Here is a 20,514-nt window from a genome sequence, read left to right on the forward strand (position 1 = left end):
TTGTCTTACATACCCCATTTATCTGAAATTGCACACCCTTGAAAATGTGAGAAAATCAAGCTCAATATGCTTAGGAAGTACTTCCTAATTTCAAGTTCAGCATTCTCCCCCAAGAATACTTCACTGCTTTCATTCAAACATCTTACAGTACTAGAAAATTGAAGCTTCATTTGATTTGCCATTTGCAAGAATTTCAGCCTACAGTATTGTAGAGATACTGAGAAAATATCCAAGATGTCACAGGTAGATCGTAAAAGGTCATTTTTAATTCAAATGCTCCTTACAGAGGCTTCTTCAAGGTCCCTTTCCTGCGTATTATCAGCACACCACAGAATAAAAGTTATAATGCAGATCACTCAATTTGCAGTTAAAATACACATTTCAAGCCAATAAAGCCATACCCTATGAAGTCCCAGAAAATGGGAAATACTTGGATTGGGGGTGGGGGGTGGTAGGTGGGGATAATCCAGCTCAAAATTGTACCAATTATATTTACTTTTTGGTTCTTAATTCACAAGACAATGAATGAAACACTATCTTATTGTAGCAAGTTCATTATAATAAGAGGTCTGTTTTCAGTGTCTGGGACTGAGGGGAAAGGGATGAAGTGTATTTTTCCTATTTCACTCTCAATTCATGAAATTGAACAAGGACCCAGAAGACAGCAAAATTAAAAAAGGAAAACTGATTCCTCTTTAGTTATTAAGCTGCTCAGAGCAAAGGAGGTATTAAAAAGGACACGTGGATGTTGCATAAATGACAAAAAGGTTAATCTTTCTGACAGAAAACAAATTTTTCACCTCAATACACTAAATTGACAAGCAACATAAAGAGATCATTAACTTGGTATGGGAGAAAATCAGGCAGAAAAGGTGTTACTGTTATTATGAAGCATAGCCATGCCCTTTCATAAACAGATGAAAGACAAGTCCTCAGCGCCATGTTCCAGAACAGAAGAAAATGGTGGTAAGAAGGGTCACCAGCTCATTAATACTGACCCTTAGCTTCTGCTCCCCGACTCACTGGCCTTGAGACACACAACCTCTAGGTACCCTTCACATAAGAAAAGGAACTCAATACCATGTGTGGAGCTAACAGATCCCATTGACAACTGTAGTGAGGCATCAGAGGTCTTAGTCAGACCCTGAGAAAATAAGAGCAGTCACACAGCAAACACTGTTATTTGCTTTTTCCAGTAAAATCACAAAGTCATTTAATAAGGATCTGGTAGGCAGCAGGCACCACACAATCTTCCAAACACTATGCCTACACAGAGGGGCTGGAGAAATTCACTTCTGCTCCTAAAATCTTAAGAGACAATATATGGTTTTTAATCTTCAAACTAATCTCATATTTTCAAAATGTGGTATACAGAGAAGGTACCATAAAAGGTTCCCATTTCTCAGTGAATGCTATCCCCAATACTACCCAAAAACCATGAATAGATTCAAAGCAACTTTACATGACATCCCAAATTAAGGCATAACCTTTTTACATTATTTTATTGGGGGGACAAAAATTAAGGAATTTGTAACTGACTGAGCAGTAAACTATATAAAAGAATTGTCCAATCAACACAATGATTTCCAGTAGCAATCTGAAAGGTTCTATCCTATGCCTTGTCTCAGACAGTATTTTATAAACATCAGATTGGATAAAAGGAGAAAAGATATGCTTATTTTTTAAAAAAGAAAGAAATGACAAGTTTGGAAGGTGTTGTCAATAATATTAACAGTAAAGCCAGCAACAGTCCTGACAGATAGAACACTAGACTGAATCTAAGAATTCTGGATGAGTGTTAAAACAGAGAGTCAAAAAAAAAAAAAAAAGCCCAACTGCCCCACAAAGACCAGAACTGAGAAGATGGACCTGAGCAGCAGCACCTCTGAAGGCAAACCCTGGAACTGGCTGACTGTGACGTCACTGCCCAATGGCAGCTTTGGCAGTCTGACTCTGTCCATCCACCTACCCATGAAGCAAGTGTTTGACAAGGGCTGGCACTTTAGTAGAGAGCATTCAGAGAAGAGGCAGAATGAAGAGAGCCTCTCAAAGGCCTGAGGAAATCATCTAGACTAGTGCTGTCCAACAGAAATACAATGTGAGCCACATTAAGAGGTGAGATTAGAAAAAATAATATCTAAACTCAACATAAAACATTTCAACATGTAATCAATTAAAAAGTTAATGAATCTTTTAAGTACATTCTTTTTCCATATCATATCTTTGAAATCAGGTATATATTTTACACTTGCTGCTAAGTCACTTCAGTCGTGTCCGACTCTGTGTGACCCCACAGACAGCAGCCCACCAGGCTCCCCTGTCCCTGGGATTCTCCAGGCAAGAACACTGGAGTGGGTTGCCATTTCCTTCTCCAATTTTACACTTAGCTCCTCTCAATTCACTTGTGTGCAGCAATAAAAAGATGGACAGGGGTAGTTCCAGAGAAGATGATTATGGCCCCCCCATTCCTACAACCAGAGAATCCACTAGTGGAATGTGATGCCTCTGGAAAAAAGGAGTCTCCCACTGCTGAAGGAGTCTAAGAAAGGTTAAGCGTCAATGCATGGGTATTAAACAGAACACCAGAGGGACAATCAATACTTCTATGAGAAAGGATCTCTTACTTCACAGAGAAGAGATGGACTCAATCAGAAAACTAGGCTCCATAAGGGCAAACCTCCAGCAAAAAGTAAAACAATGCAAGGAACACCCAGGTAAGACAAGTGATAAATCACTGGGTAATTGACCACAAACAGGATCAGCACAAAGCTGCAGCACACAAATCTGCCCTGTCTCACTCACTCTGTGTGGTGTTTATGGCCAGGCAGCAAGCGAACTGAAAACCATATACTCCATGTACCTTCAGGATGGGGAGGTATTGTATGTGTACACACACACGGTCTGGTCTTTGCACTGGATTACTTCTGAATTCTTAGGAGATTTTAGGACTGTCTTTGCTACTCATCACTTGTGCTAACGAGGTAACTCGAGGTGAGCCACTACATATGTTAGACTAATGAGACAACTCAGGAAGAGGAGGCCAATGTCAACCTTGTGATTAGAACACTGAGGCTTTCAGGAAAAAATTAGATCTAGGGGAGGAAGGGATTCTAGGGATTCTATCAACCACACCTACATAATGAAATCTCAATAAAATCTTTGGACACTGAAACTCAGTGGAGTTTCCTGGCTGAACCATCGATGTGCCAGGAGCGTGATCCATCGAGTTCGAAAACAGGAAACACTGTCTCTGAGACTTTCCCATACTTCACCCTCTATGTCTCTCCATTTGGATGGTCCAGATTTGCATCCTTTACATTAAAACGGGAGTCATAAGGAGAACACTCTCCTGGGTTTTATGAGCTGTTCTATCAAATTACTGAACCTGAGTGGGCAAAAGGAATCTTCCAAATTTGTAGCTAGCTGATCCGAAGATTGGGTGGACTGGGGACCCCCAAACTTGCAGCTGGCATTTCTAATGAGGGCAGTCTTGTGAACAGAGAGTGAGTTGGTCATGGGAACCCTCGAATTTATACACAGTTGGGTCTGAAGTACAGGTGGGATAGGGACTCCCTAATTTGCAGTTGGCGTCTACAATGAGTGCAATCTTACTGGGCTTTGCCCTTTACCTGTGGCGTCTATCCTAATTCCAAGTAGTTAGTGGCAGAACTGTATTATTTTAGAACAAAAGAATCTGGCAGAATTCTCAGTGGCTGCAGAATCTGAGCCCTTCCTTTCCTGCCAGAGGTCTATCAACACCAGCCCTTCCTAACTTTCACTTAGCACTCTCACTTCCTCCAAACCCTCAGGAAAAAACAGCAAATGGCCCTAAAACCAAAGTTGGCTGCAGACATTTATTCCACTCAAGATGGGAAATTAATAAAAAGAAAAGAAGATGGCAGGAGATTAACATAATGTAGTATTTTACCTTTGCTTAAAACAAGTCTCTCACTAATTCAGTGTTTCATTATAACACAAAAGTACTAGTGTGGGGAGGAGAAGGCCTGTCATTGAAGAATCAAGTTACTCTTTGAATCAGGAATATGAGGCTTCTATAATGAACACTTTAAAAGTTCATTTTGTTTTTATGCACACATGCAATTATTTATCTTAGTACCTCTAAAGTAATTTAAATGTTTGCAGAATGGTACTACAAGGCCTTTGGTTATGCCTCAAGGAATGAAAAGCCATGTGTCATTTAATATACATATATTATTATGTGTGGGGGATGATGGGGGTGGAGGTCACTGAGAGGGGAGAGAGGTGAGAAAAAAGTCAGAAGTGAGCTGTGACAGGGAATATCAAACACTGAACACCACTGGGTGCCTGGTTAGTTCAGAATGAAATAAAAAGTATGAGCACTGACAAAGTTCCTAGAGTAAGGTCTCCAAAGCTACCAGGTCCACCTAGTGCTTCTTCCTGGGCATGAGGCTGTCCACTACACCAGTGAGCCCGAGTGGCACAGCCTTCATTGTAAGAGGGAGGTAAGTTATTTAACCTCCCTAAGTCTCAGTTTCCTTACCTGAGAAATGAGGAATGTACACTGTATTTGAATATGTTGTATCCATATATGGTACACAGTATGTGCTCAGCAAGTGGCAGTTCCGCTGGATGGAGAGGATGAGGACTGTACAGAAAGTCCTTAAAAAATTATCTTCCTCCAGCTGAAGAAGAGACGAGGACTGCCCTGAAGGTTCAGCCTGCCACACCCTTTCAGATGCCCTTTCCCTTGCCACTACAGTAGCCTTTTACCCCAGGCTGTGGGCTGGCAGCGTCCTTGCTTCCTATCACAAAGACACACTTTGAGATGCAGGATACTAACAGGAGGCTGGCTTCCTGAAGACAATCTTTGTAGATTTGGAGGTTATACCTCATGCAGTCATACTACTATTGTGAAAAGATTATGCTTAATGGAGACACAAACTGCAAGCCTTCGGACCAAATGCCAGAATCATCAACTTGAATAGAAGATTGACCTACGTATGTTGTACATAATTAATTCAGTTAAGGATAACGATCAATGTTCAAAGAAAACTAGATGTAAAATTAGTAACATGTTTAATGTAATAACTGATGCTTTCCTTAGACTATTTTACAGTATTAACCTGGCCTAATATCACTATAAATCCAAGTGTACAAGAAACACATTTTACATAAAAGGCTCATTTTCTGTTGTTACATAATGACCAACTTACCAAATGGTCTATAGAATATCTCTTCCAAATATTAGGTGTTATACATTCGGCTTACAAAATTAAATAACTTGCCATATACTTACTATGTGTCAAATTTTTGAAATATAGTAATAATGAATCAATTAAACAGTAATATAATTTCAGTAATCAAATGGTAGGAGTATGCCTAACTTATTTAGAAATTAAATAGCAACTTACTCTTTCTTCTTGTCACCTTAACAAACCAACACTAACATACAGATTTCTACTATTCAAACATATCTAATTAGTAGCATATTAGAGCTGTTTCTTTCTTTAGAGCCAGGAGATGGCGGCTGCATCGCATGGCTTTTGGGTCTTAGTTCCCAACCAGGGATTGAACCTGTGCCGTTGGCAGTGAAGTGAAAAAGGTTAACCACTGGAAGGCCAAGGAGTTCCCAATTTCTTTAGTTTTAAAAAAGGGTGATGGAGCGGAGGCTGTTCTCAGGCAAAGGGTTAAGCACTTGACACATATCATCTCTTAAATCTCAAAATAATACCTAGATAGGCATCATTAGTATATACTCATTTTATGGATAAGAAATGGAATTCATAGGGATTTAGTAACTTGCCAAGATGCAAGCCCAGGCGGTATGACTTCTAAACTCCAGCTTCTAGCCACTATTTTCTACAGTGTCTTCTGAGATTAAGCAAGTCATGATCTATCTGTAGCTGCATTAACACTAATTGGAGATGTTAAGATTCCAGGAATAGGGACTATTTTTATTTAATCAGGTACATAATTAACATAAACTTACCAAAATGGTAGTCTTGGATAGATGTTTAAGTAATTATGAAAGAGACTTCTGTCTTACACATATTGTAAATAACACGAGTCCCTAAATTCTTCAGCTGATTCAATAATATGGTTAAAAATCACCACACTCCACCAAGCTACCCATAGTTAATAAAACGGCTAACACACTTACCTCAATTAATTTGTTGGCATGTTCACGGAAAACTTGGGCATATTCTTTAACTTCTTTCTCATTTCCATTCTTTGCAGCCTCAATCAATACTAAAAGTGGAACGTTGGTTTCCAGAAATGAATCTGAAACATGGTCCATGACAGCTTTCCGGAGCTAATAATTAAATTGTAAAAATTTGATTTTGTTTCTACCAAAAAGCTAGATTGCTTTCTTCTCTTGAACTTTTAAATCTAATGGAAATTCATGACAGTTTGGCTGCACTTATATGAGAACCCCTCATGTAAGCCATGCAGTTATATAATCTGCAACACAGGAAATACAATTGCGGAGATAATAGCTTATACTACAGTTAAAGCATTTTAGCAACAGAATCTCAGTTTTCAAAATAAAACCCTTTTTTCTTGGGAATTACAAAACTAAAGCTTCTATCTTAAAGGAGTAACAAAAAAAAAAACTAAACAGAAATGAGCTCTAGGTTGAATTAGGACATAGCCTTGAAATATAATTGGCTAAATAAAAATGAGAAGGGAGGGGGTGTTAGCACTTTCTGAACAGGGTTAGCACACTATGAACCTTAAAACTTAAAAGTTACCTTTATAACCATGTGTGATATTAATTTACCAAAAGGATGATGGGTAGCTACATTCCATCTTTAATTCTGCTCTATATCAGACATGAACAATAAAATATTTCTCCACTAAGTCTGGAAATTGTTTGTATTACAACAATTACAACTTCTTTTTAAGTCTTAATGTTGCTTTACAAATTCAATCCTATCTTTTTTTTAAAGACTAATATTCAATTTGTTAATGAGATTCTTTAACATTAAATAAAGAGAAAGATGTTAATGAGATTCTTTAACATTAAATAAAGAGAAAGATGTCTGTACTTATAAACTCAGAAAACTGAGAGCCCCAAATAACTCTATACTCAGCATATCTGTACTAGAAACACATTCTCACCAAGAATCAAAATCAGAAAGGGGCAAGTCAAATACGTAATTTCAATTTCTATCTCTACTGTTTGTAAGTTAACATCACAAGATCCTTCAGGGTATTTTCTGAGGTCCCCAAGTCATTTTAAGTTGATTTTCTTACCTGAGCATCATTTTTACAGCATAATTTATTCAGTCCATTCCAGTAGGACTGTATTATTCCAGGTCCCCAAGAGATTTTAGTAGCCATTTAGAAGCTTATTAGCAACAAAACAGTCAAATTTCCTGTGAAAAGTCATCCTTTAATTCAAGAAAGCATATGGGTCCAGTATTTGTTGGAATTTTAACCAAAATAACAAAACCAAGAACTTGGGAAAGAAAGAAATCATCACTTCTCAGCTTACCTGCCTACGCAGGTCCCTAGTCTTCTTGGTCATTTTATCTATTGCAGAATTGAGTGCATCACTTCTTTCTTTACGTCCAGCCTGGAAAACAAGGAAAGAGATGCACATTGCAGTAATTTATAAGAAAATTTAATGGCAGTCAATAACTAAGTTCAAATCAACATTGAAAAATCAATTTTTTTAAGCCCCATGTTGGAATATACATTGGGGTGAGGAGAGCACCATGTGGCTTTGTTCATAAAACCCTAATTTTACAACTCTTAGGCTCCATATTATTTCATGATGGAAACTGAGGGAGTTTTGCCAAAACAAGAGAAGCCAAAAGGCAAGACTTTCGCTTAAAGTTCTGCTGGAAAAATTAAATGTATATTTTAATTCAAAGTTCAGCATACAACAATTTCATTAATGAACCAGTTCTCCTTGAACTGCAGGCATGAAAAGGTAATATCTGATTTTGATGAACTCTAAGATATGAGGAATGTCAAAATGTGAAAGATGGCACCTGGCACTAAAACAATGTGAAACAATAAGTTTTAAAACGAAGATGTATCATGATGGATAGGAGTTAATAATGTATTTTATACAGCTCAAATAAAAGAGTACTTTATAAGACTACTTCAGTTAATATTATATATCATACAGGCCAAATAAGAATGCTTTGTGAGATTACTTAAAAAATCTAGGCTAAGCTTAATGCAATTGTATTGCATAGAAAAGAACATATCGGCCACTGAGAGAGGTATATAAATCAGCATTTCTTAAGAGGGCAGGGGGTTGAGTGGACATTTGCCTTGGGGAACATTCTAAGCAGAACCAAAATTGATGGTAGTTGAAAGAAAAGGGACAAAGGTAGTCACCCCAGGTAGAGCTGGCTAGCCATGTGCTTAGAAATACCTTGTAAGACATCAGGTTAAACTATGAAATGTATTAAAAGTTTGTCCTTACAAAATGCCCAGTCAACAAATGTGGCTCCTTCTGTAAAGCATGTAGTAATTACGGAAGAGATACAAAGGAACTTAACCCAGTGTTCCTCTAGCCATGGGTGCCCTCAAGGCATTCTGATATAGATATACCATCTACCTAAGTCAGTATAACAGATGAAGAGCCAAGAAGATGTAGTTATACACTTTCTGAGTGCCTTTTAACATTTGTTATTCAATTTCTCTCTTATCCTCCATCTGTTGAATGTGGACAATGATACCTGTCCCTCTGCCTTCATCTCTGGACTATTAGGAAAAAAGAGAAGGAATATTTAGGGATATAGGTTATGCAGCAAAAGAAAGGAGGAGACAAAACATTAAAAGTCGAAATACAACCAATACATTGATATGGTGCCTATCAAATCTAGTCAGGGTCACATTCCAAATCTTTTCTCCACCTGTACTGTCAATAAAATTAAGTAATTCACTAATATTAATGAGTTTAAGAAAAAAAATCTCAACAAAAACTGAGGAAGTATGAGAATTTGTTCTACCTGTAGGAATGAACTGTGATTTATTCAAGTGCATCAGTCAGAAAAGAACTTGACAAGAATAATTAGTTACTGACAACCTCAAAGATAAAAATACAAGGATCTAAGGCAAAGGTGGTTAAAATTAAAAAAAAAAAAAAACTGACCTCATAATTAATGCTTAAATCAGGGAAATATCAGCACATTTCTTAGAAACTCAAGCACTCACTTAGAAGTAAACCTAGTACAATCTGTCATTATATCTAGCTATGTTTGGGGCAGGGGGTGTTTCTAACAGATCATTTATTTCAGAATACATGTTATCTGAAACTCAAAGGTTGAGTTCAATGACCTCATGAGCACCTAATTACTTACAACCATCAAATGCCAGAAATGTCCTCAATTTGGGTAGAAGGATTTACTTAGAAAGTTACATAAAAGCAAATTCTTAAACTTGACTTTTGAGGGAATTACATTCACACAGCAAAATTCACTTTAACATGCAACACACAACATGAATCTGTTTATCTTTTGTCATACTATCCTAAAAATTAATTTGTCTTTCTTGTTACTTTAGGAAATAGATGCTTATGCCTCATTAATGGGGGGAGTGGGCGCAATTCAGAAGCAGTTATTTACTGACGTTTTTAGGTTATGCTAGATAGATCATCTTTTAAATCAAAGCAGCCTGTTAAAAAGAAAAAGAAAAAAAAACAACCAGTCCAAACAGCAAATTTATAGTTCCAATCATTTAAAATGATAACCCTGCATAAGAGACAGCAAAAGAAGACACATGTATAGATCAGTCTTTGGGACTCTGTGAGAGAGGGTGAGGGTGGGATGATTTGGGAGAATGGCATTGAAACACGTATGTTGTCATATGTGAAATGAATCACTAGTTCAGGGTCAAAGCATGTTATAGGATGCTCAGGGCTGGCATGCGGGGATGACCCAGAGGGAGGATAAAGGGAGGAGGGAGGTGGGAGGGGGGTTCAGGAGGGGGAACTTATGTAAACCCAGGGCGAATTCATGTCAATGTATGGCAAAACCAACCAATATAATATTGTAAAATAATTTGCCTCCAATAAAAAATAAATTAATTACAAAAAAAAAAATAAAATATAATAGAGGTGCGTACACACAGTTACAAACTTAAGCTTGAGGAAAGTAGAAAGATTGCTGACCAGTAAAATAACATCTTCTCTTTGAGATTAAAGCTGTTATGATTTTTTGTTTCTAGTTTTGGCTAGGCCAAAGTAAAGTTGCCCAATAAATTTAAGTAAATTCTCAGCTCCCACCTAATTGAGAGACTATCCCACTAAGCAGAGAGACTGCCTAGGCTCCCTCGGTTTTGATATGTATGCCCCTGCTAAGCAGAGACAGAAGCATTCTAAGAAAAAGATAAGGCAGGCTTGGGGTTTCAACATAAATTTCCTCCTCAACAAGTAAATATCAGAGAAGAGGCAAAGGTTATTAGCTGCGACTGCCTCTAAGCAACTTGGTTTTGGCTGAGACAGTAAAAGGGTTTTCAAAACCCATTTTCAAGATCATGAGGAAGCCACTTCACCTTCCTCCTGCTTCTATTTATTTAGATATTCTTTAGTGAGTACTCTGCATCCATGGGAGCAGGCAGGACTAGCAGTAATTCTTTCTCAGATGGTTTCTAATCTGAGATAAAATAATTCAGAGCAACTCCTAATTCAGCAAGACCCTGTATTGAGCTGGGCGGGCCTGACAGGAGCTCTGAATGACATTAACAGTGGGTCAGAGTAGTATGTAAACGTCATACAGGAAGCTACATTTAAGTATGGCATTTTTTTTTTTAAGTATTAAGAACTAGAATTTTCTGGAGGATTTCACCCATTTCGGTGGTGACTTCTGAGTGAACAAACTTTTTTTTCTTCCAAAGAACTGTCTCCTGCCTCAGAAACAATAAGTATTCTCTTAAAACAAATCTACAACTCTCAACCATTCAAGATGATACTGTAGGAGGAAACAGAACAGGCTCTATCTGGAAAACAGGACTCTATTTTGGGCCAGACTGTGGACTTTGAGCTACATGCCCAGTATCTATCGAAAGACAAACCAACAGGAAAACCAGGGCCCAGGAAGGAAGAGCCCCAGGGCTCTCCTCACCTAAAAGAATACCCTAATTATACGTGTAACGGAATAGAACCATACATTCTATTATGCTTATTGGGGTATGACCACAAGCCTATTGATAATTGTCCACAGTTAACTACCTAGGCTTAAGGCATATGAATCATGGGTTAACTTTGATTGTATCTTTCTCCTTTGTTCAGACTAGTTTCAGGGAACGTATACACTTGGGGTATATAGTAAGTTAGTGTTAGTTGCTCAGTTGTGCCCGACTCTGTGACCCCATGGACTGCAGCCACCAGGCTCCTCTGTCCATGAGATTTTTCAGGCAAGGATACTGGAGTGGGTTGCCATTTCCTTCTCCAGGGGATCTTCCCGATCCAGGGATCAAACCCAGGTGTCCCGAATTGCAGGCAGATTCTTTACCAACTGAGCTACAAGGGAAGTGCCTAGGGTATACAAGGTTTTCACAAAGACTGGTCGGGGTCCTTAGCTAAGAGGAGACTCTGCCTTGGGCCTGCCGGTGTAATAAACTGCACTCCACTATCTGCATTCTCCTTCTGAGTGAGTTTGTTTCCCAGAACACGGGGCTACAACAATACCAGGTGTCAGCGCTGTGTCTGGCACATAGGTTCACCAATTCTTTGCCCATACCCTACCATCTCTCCATTCCCTAACTTCATTCTAACTCTTCCCAGTTGGAAAGGGATGAAATATGTCCCTCGCACTGCAGGTGGCATCTCAAGGCACGTTATTCCCTAGACGCGATGTGACAAAGGTTCCCAGGTAAACACCCAGAAAGTAACAGCACAAAATAAACACAGTGCTTCCAGGGAAAAACACAAAGTGAAGACTTCCACAATACTTCCAGGGTGAAAAGTACACTAATTTGAAGATTCTGCATGGTCCATTGAGGGCTCTTCTGTGAGAGGCTTTCTTCTCCTAATTCTGTACACTCAACCTGCCACAGTCGAGCCACTCCCATCACTTCACTGCCTCTGGTCACTCAGATTTGATCTATCCACACACATTTAAATTCTTCAGACATGCCAAGCTCTCTAACGTCTACCTGTAATACTCTTCCCCTCCCTCTTCTAACTCCTACCCATCCTTTAGATGAGGTATCACACTTCCTTGTACAAGTTCCCGGTGGCCACCTCCATCCCTAAGTTTCATTTAGGTGTCCCTCTGGGGTGCTTCCACGGCACCTCATGTTTCCCCACACAGCCATTCTGAAATCATACCCTGGGACACCTGTTGACATGAACAAGATGAGAAACCACTGACCACAGATGTGCTTAAAAGTCATAGGACTTAGTGTGTCATCTACCTGGCAAATTATCAGTCCCTGCTTTCCTGTTATCAGTGAAAATATAAGGCTTTTCAAATAACCTCGAATACTGTCTACCAAATACTTTCTATATTTAATCTAGAGTAAAGCTGGAAGAGAATAGCAGCGGAGGGTAAAATCCAATTTAAGGACTATTTAAAAGGGAACATTTAAGAACTATTTAAAAGGAAATAGGACATTCCGATTAATTTAATAGGAAGGTCTAGTTCAATACAATGCCTCCATCAGCCATTAGAAAATTAAAATTTAAACACTAAGAACCATGACATTTCACAAGATCCAAGTCAGAATGGGCATCTGAAGCCTCTTTCCCCCAATGACAACGAGAGAGAGAAAAGAACAGAGCAGCACTGTTACCTCCAGGTACAAAAGGGGAAAATGAGGTCTGTCATCCACTACAATGCCATCAGGTAGAACCGCGGATAAGGAACTTTAGAAAGGGAGTGTTACCAAGATGCTGCTGGAAGACTTCAGAGAAGAACAGGGGACCTGATATTAAAGAAATTCTCAAGAAAAATATTTTGAAAACCCAGGGAGACTTGAGTTCAGTCAGTATCCTCACACATGCTAAGTCGCTTCAGTCATTCCAACTCTTTGCAACCCTATGGATCATAGCCTGCCAGGCTCCTTTGTCCATGGGATTCTCCAGGCAAGAATACTGGAGTGGGTTGCCATGCCCTCCTCCAGGGAATCTTCCTCACCCAGGGACTGAGCCAGAGTATCTTACGTCTCTTGCATTGGCAGACAGGTTCTTTACCACTAGTGCCATCTGGGAAGCCCTATACCTTCATAAGTAGGACTAAAAGGTTTGCTCTAGGATGGGCAACACATTATCATATAATATACATTTGGTGGAGAACAGAAGAAGCAATTTGACCCTTCTTGTTTTACCTGGCCTACACATGGCTGACCGGCTTTGCATCAACTGAATGTGTGACAAGAGTTGAGGCAGAGATTAAGTAACTTAAGGTTAGAATATAAAGGTCAAATAGACCAGCATTCCCAAATTCCTTTCAAAGATACCCTCTCGCTCCTTACAGTTGCAAAAGACAGCAATTCCTGGTTTACTTAATGTTACCTATTTCATCTTAAAAATGTTAAAAGTGGGTAGGAAACTCTAACGTTACATACTATAACCTCACTTTCTTTTTCGCTCCCCTCAAAGAAGGCATAAGCTTAGAAATGAGCCTTACTGGTTCATCTGAGTATTTTCTCAGATGACAGCCAGCCTTGCTTACTACCTTTAGACTTTTCTCGGCTCCATGCCATATTACACCTGAAAATGTGCCTGTAAGTTCTAACAAGCTTAGGTATTATAGCCACCATTAACATTCCACTATGGCATAACTATGCCATGTCCCTTTACATGGCCACTATAGCACAGAACTAAATGGAACTGTAGTGAATATGTTGCAACCTTTCCACCAAATCCTGGGAGACCAGAATGAATGTATGAACTACTACTTTCCCTTCCTAGGGAAAACAAAATCCATGATGTAGAAAAGAACAAACTGAAGCATGTAGCCGAGATATTCCAATTGCTTTTGAGACACCAGTTTTCCTTTTCTTAAAAAACCATCTACTTGTTATATAGGTGCTACGTGTAGTAACTTGGGAAGTTGTCAGAAGCACAAATAGGTATATAAAGCAAATAGGTATACAAATTAAACATATAAAGGTCATTTAAAAAGGCCTTAATTTTAAAAATACTAATAATCCAGGAAAAAATAAAATGACTCAAACGTAAAGATATTTCAGAAGGATTTTTTTTTCCCTTTAAAAACTGTAGGATCTTTTTTAAAATTTATTTTTAATTGAAGGTTAACTGTTTTACAACATTGTGCTGGTTTCTGCCATACCATCAACATGAATCAGCCAGAGGCATACATATGTCCCGTCCCTCTTGAAGCTCCTTCCCACCTCCCACTCCATCCCACCCCTCTAGGTTGTCACAGAGCACCAGTTTGAGATCCTTGAGTCATACAGCAAATTCCCACTGGCTATCTATTTTACATATGGTAGTGTATATGTTGCAGCCATAAAATTAAAAGACGCTTACTCCTTGAAAGGAAAGTTATGACCAACCTAGATAGCATATTAAAAAGCAGAGATATTACTTTGCCAACGAAGGTCCGTCTAGTCAAGGCTATGATTTTTCCAGTGGTCATGTATGGATGTGAGAGTTGGACTGTGAAGAAAGCTGAGTGCCGAAGAATTGATGCTTTTGAACTGTGGTGTTGGAAAAACTCTTGAGAGTCCCTTGGACTGCAAGGAGATCCAACCAGTCCATTCTAAAGGAGATCAGTCCTGGGTGTTCATTGGAAGAACTGATGCTAAAGCTGAAACCCCAATACTTAGGCCACCTCATGCGAAGAGTTGACTCACTGGAAAAGACCCTGATGCTGGGAGGGATTGGGGGCAGGAGGAGAAGGGGACGACAGAGCATGAGATGGCTGGATGGCGTCACCGACTCGATTGGCAAGGGTTTGAGCGAACTCTGGGAGTTGGTGATGGACAGGGAGGCCTGGTGTGCTGCGATTCATGGGGTCGTGAAAGGTCGGCCGCGACTGAGCGACTGAGCTGACTATGCATGTCTGTTTTCCTGCCACTCTCCCCATTCGTCCCCCCTTCTCCTGCCCATGTCCACAGGCCTGTTCTCTGTGTCTGCGTCTCCACTGCAGCCCTGCACAGAAGGATTGTTAAAAGCTAGGTTAACTGGTAAAATCAGGTTAAGATTTGTGATAAACCAGGAAACATTTTTGGTTTCTGCATTGATTTAAAAATAAATAAGCTTCTGAAGGATCTGATCTCTCCTCTGCTAAAGATAATGGGTTAATAGTGAATCTCTGTTTACTGAAGATACTACAAATTTCATGTTCACCAGTTTGTACTGGATTGTTACCATAATATGGCCAGTGTGTGTTTTAATATTAAGAAAGATTATCTCCTGTTTCACCATTCATTAAAATTAAGCATATACAGCAAAGATCATAAAACCTTTAAAAGACAAATGACTAACTGGAGGAGATATTTGTAAAGTATGTCACAAACAAAATTAGCTTCTTTAATAAGCAAATAATCCCTGCAAATCTTTAAAGAAATGACCAACTGTAAGAGTGGGAAATGGAAGGACCAAATGAAATACACAATCTACAGAAAAGAACAAAAGTAACAGTATGCTGACATCCAAAATGATGCTCAATCTCACTCATAACACATCAAAGAGAGCATTTTTCACCTATCAGATTCACAATTTTAAAGTCTGCTGGCTTCTAATATGGTGTTAAGGTGGGGGGAGGGTTAGTATACATTTACAGATAAATGGTTTAAAATTCTTTGGAAGGTAATGTGGCAATGTCTGTCAATTTTAAATATGTACCCCCTACAACCCAACATTTTTTTGTTAGGAACTTACCTTATATATAAACTTGCCTAAGTATGCAAAGATATTAAAAGAGTATTCGTTTTACACTGTGTCAAAAGCCTCAAAAAAAACTACATGTCCATAGATTACAGTATAGCCATACAAGGGTAAAGCTATGAAGCTATTAGGTACACGTGTATGCTCACACACAGGGAAAAATTATGAAGCCATTAGATAGACCCCCCCATGTTCTCACTTTCAAAAGCGCAGAAAAACAGAGGAAAAGAATCAGCTCCCATGGGAGCTCAAGCCTTAGCAACACAGGGTCAATATCTCAACAGTAGCTATAATGTTGACATGCTGCTATAAGCCATTCCTAATAAGAAGTGATCTTGTTCTCTTTGGGCCGAATTTTTGTTATTGGATTTCTCTGCATTAACAATATCACATGTTCAAATACTTTGCTTGCCTTAAGCACATGTTGCCACCTCTCTGCCCCAGAGCACACGGGAGGAACGGCATTTCCAAGCTTCAACAACCAAGACTGCCTATAGCTGATATACTGCAAATTCACCCTCTTAAATCTAGCCAATTGGGTCAGAGCCCACTAAAATTGAAAGAGATTCTTCTAAATATGAATGGGTATCTCAACTCTTAATCCTATCCTGTGCAAATGGGTTTGTATAGCCTGTGGCCATCTATGTAGGCAGGAGGAAACATATCTAAATAGAAAGTTACTCTAAATGCAGAAAGGGAGAAGCAGCAGGAGAGACAAATCCAAACTTGGCTCTATTTCAGAATAAAAAATGAAGCCTATCACATACAGAGGATGGGGGAAACATGAACACAATGAAGCTATGGGCAGGCAAGAATAAGAAATGTGTGCATGTTCAGTCACTCAGTTGGGTCCGTCTCTCTGTGATCCCATCAACAGTAGCCCACCAGGCTCCCCTGTTCATGGGATTTCCCAGGCAAGAATACTGGAGTGGGTAGCCATTTCCTCCTCCAGGGGATCTTCGAGATCCAGGGATCAAATCTTCGTCTCCTGTATTGGCAGGCACATTGTTTACCACTGAGCCACCTGGGAATCTCCAGTTCATTTCAGTTCAGTTCAGTTGCTCAGTCGTGTCCAACTCTTTGCAACCCCATGAATCACAGCACGCCAGGCCTCCTGTCCATCACCAACTCCCGGAGTTCACTCAAACTCATGTCCATCGAGTCCCTGATGCCATCCAGCCATCTCATTCTAGGTCGTCCCCTTCTCCTCCCGCCCCCAATCCTTCCCAGCATCAGAGTCTTTTCCAGTGAGTCAACTTGTCGCATGAGTTGGCCAAAGTATTGGAGTTTCCTTGGGAATCTCCAAGGGCTTGGTAATATAAATTTCAATCAGTCTATGTACTTACCAAGACTTCAGGACAGTTCTGTTTGGTTTGGGTTGGTCTGATGTCTACAATAGGTAAAATAAAAGATGTTTATGGTTTAAAAGCACCTCAGCTCAAACTTCTATGGAAGATTTTCCCTTACCTAAGATTTATCACCCCAAGATTTACTGCTGAATTTTCTAGCTCTGGGCACAGAACACAATGTTAGCACATGACACTAGTTCTGCCATCCTGCCAATAGCAACAATTGCCCAAAACCACATGTCTCCAAAACTTGGAGGAGAAATCCCACATTTTGAAAGTCACAGAATCGAAGGAACACAGCTCATCATCATTAGTGTAACCATCACTCCTTCCTACTGCTTTTTCAGTCATGTTTAACGAAGATAACGAAGAACTTATAAAATATCACAATCAATGAAAGGCAAGGATGGGGTCAAACTGTGGATTCTGCAGGCCTAATGTGGACAGTCCACTTCTTAAAAGGCTTTTGGAAGGAAAGAGTCTCAGCAACAGAGATACTTATTAACACTCAACAGTGGTCCTCTGTGTTTTCACCAAAACTCTAAGAGCCTAGAATTTTGAATGTTCTCAGATTCTCTGGCTCTACCTAGGATAATCAATTAACTTGATAATCAATGTCTAACATGACAGATCGGAGAAGGCAATGGCAAGCCAATCCAGTACTCTTGCCTAGAAAATCCCATGGATGGAGGAGCCTGGTAGGCTGCGGTCCGTGGGGTCGCTAAAGGTCAGACACGACTGAGCGACTTCACTTTCACTTTTCACTTTCACACACTGGAGAAGGAAATGGCAACCCACTCCAGTGTTCTTGCCTGGAGAATCCCAGGGATGGGGAAGCCTGGTGGGCTTCCGTCTATGGGGTCACACAGAGTAGGACACGACTGAAGTGACTTAGCAGCAGCAGCAGCAACATGACAGATTGGTAAGGCCATCAATCCTTACATCTTCTATCTGCCTCTGTCAAACAGATTCTGTTTCGTGGGAAGATAACAAGCTGATGTTTAATGCCAAACCCCAGTAATTTCTTAAAGAGCAAATCATGGACTTTCCCTGTGGCCCAGTGGTTAAGAATCTCTCTTTCAATGTATGGGATACAGGTTTGAACTCTGATCTAGAAACCAAGATCCCAAATGCCATGGGGCAACTAAGCCTACACAATGCCAACTACTAAGCCTGTGTACTCTAGAAGCTATGCCCCACAACAAGAGAAGACTATAAAATAAAGAGTAAATCAAAAACTTAATAGTCAATCTTTGACTCCAAACACATGTTTAAAAACAGTGAACTCAAGGATTTATCATAATTTTCTCTCATCCTTGTTCCCTCCCACCTCTCAAAAAAGGCTAGTATTGATAAAACTCACTCAAATAAAGATACTGATACAATATAGGCCCAACTGTGGTTGCCAACTAAGAACCCTAAAAGGTTCTTGGGAAGGGATATACTCAGACCCACTAACCTTAGATCTTTTTGCAACTTTTTGATAATTGTGAAGAGATCGCCAAAGAACCATGACCAAGACTGGTAGCCAGAAGATTTTCTTTAACCCAGCACCTCTGGGATATGAAAATTTTGGGAGTCAGGCATGATTGGTTAAGAAACACCTGATTTTTCAGCATAAAGCAAAATCCAGCTCCCTCTCTACCACAAAAAGATTAAAAAATTTCATGTTATACATCTGCTTTTCCAAAGAGGTAAATATTTATTCCTGATTAGCAATATATATTAAAAGCAAACTTTCATGAAGAGTAACACAGATAAGTGTTAACACCTAAACCCTGCCACATGACTCATTTAATTTGCTTAAAAACATTCACAGAGAAAACAGACAGGCTAGATTTTACTTGTCCTTTGCCTTGTCACGAACAACTAGAACAGTGAAAATTGAAACAGGTGATATCAAGAGTACTTTCCAGAGGTTGTATTGCCACTTTAATTAAGTCAAAGGCATATGTATGCAGAATAAAGCCGTTGTGAAATGAAACCAAGAAAAGGTTTAATTCAGAAAGAACATGGGTTTCTTTTTAGTCCTTTTAGCTAATGAGAGATAAAGATCAAAAAATGATACAAATTTCCATCAATACTCCAACCCATTTTAAGACAAACATCACATCTTCTTTGATTCCACAGCCTAAACCTTTGAACCCAAAGAGAAGTCAAGTGGGCAATACGGCTAGTGACCTAGACAGACCGTGCTTTCTGGGTACTGTGGTATAGCAGGCATTACTGCCCACTTCTCCAGGTGCATCAAAAAATACTCTTGACTGCACTGGTACTTTTCTGAACAATTTTCCTTGCCCACAAGTCTGTTATAATAGTATTAGGATAATGTAATTTAAGGGTTTTTTATCTGTTAGTATACTGTAAGTAAGCTAAGTAGACTACAAGAGCAGAAGGGAACCAACAGTTCAAGGGGAAGGAAATGCTTTTCCCTCTAAATTTTCACATATAACTCATTCCTAATCATGGTTGCTCTAATCCAATTGATTTCAACACTTTTCTCCACATGGAACTAAAGTGGTTACTTCAGGGGAGAAATTAATCCAGCTCCTCCTGCCTTGCAAAGTTTTTTTTTTTTCATCAGAGGGTGACTAACTTCAGTAAGAGCATTTACAGTATCCCCAGGGCTTCTTTTCCTTAAAAAAAAAAAATTGAGAGACCACCCTTATCAGACACCCCTCATTGGAAACTCTGCGAACAAGTTCTGTTCCTAAGAATGGTCACTCTGAAACCTAGGGTCACAGACCCTCTAAGAATTTGATTAAACTTTATCGACAGAAAAATGCACATGCAACAAAACTCTATGGGCCAATTATGCACTTGGGTTAAGAATTTCCAGCCTACAGAGAGACAGACTGTGGAAAGCATCCAGGTCAGTGAAAAATGGCATCCTGAACTCTAAACGAGGACCTCTCCCTCTCTTCCTTAACCAGGAAACAGGAAAACTGGGAATAGTAGTTCCTGAGAATAAGGGGTTCCATTCGTGGGCAACGCTGGCCTGGGGACTTCTCTCTGGCCCGGAGAAACTGACTGAGAACTGCCCTGCTGGTAGGGTCTTTCTTTCTCCTCCTTTCAGAGGTGTCAGACATGTCCCATGTGATTTTAGACTCTACCAAACCTAAGGAGTATTTCTGTCATCTTCTCTCTCCCTTTACACATCCCAGGCATTTTCCTCAATAAAATTCTTATACCTCTAATCCTATCTTGGGGTCTGTTAGAAGGAGGAGACAAACTACACACCTGCAATTGCTGCTGTCTTCACAGAGCCCCGAGGAAAGCACCCTGGAGTCTTCAGTCCTCACTCTGGTACTGCACTCCAACACAGACACAACACCCCTTAAGAAAATATTTCTTACACACACC

The 20,514-nt window shown here is 39.6% G+C and overlaps 1 protein-coding gene across 1 annotated transcript in view; it reads right to left on the reverse strand.

The window, feature by feature from the left end:
* The window catches only part of CTNNA1 (catenin alpha 1), a 178,687-nt gene that overhangs the window by 39,150 nt on the left and 119,023 nt on the right, over window positions 1-20,514 (reverse strand). Inside the window, exons 8-9 of the mRNA XM_055431247.2 lie at window positions 7,481-7,561; window positions 6,143-6,295 (exon numbers count right to left, since the gene is read on the reverse strand). Coding sequence (XP_055287222.1) covers window positions 6,143-6,295; window positions 7,481-7,561 — 234 coding nt within the window. The remainder of the gene's footprint in view (window positions 1-6,142; window positions 6,296-7,480; window positions 7,562-20,514) is intronic.

Source organism: Moschus berezovskii, chromosome 8 (genome assembly GCF_049115385.1).
Source record: "Moschus berezovskii isolate FMDL1 chromosome 8, NW_MosBer_1.0, whole genome shotgun sequence".
Taxonomy (NCBI): Eukaryota; Metazoa; Chordata; class Mammalia; order Artiodactyla; family Moschidae; genus Moschus; species Moschus berezovskii.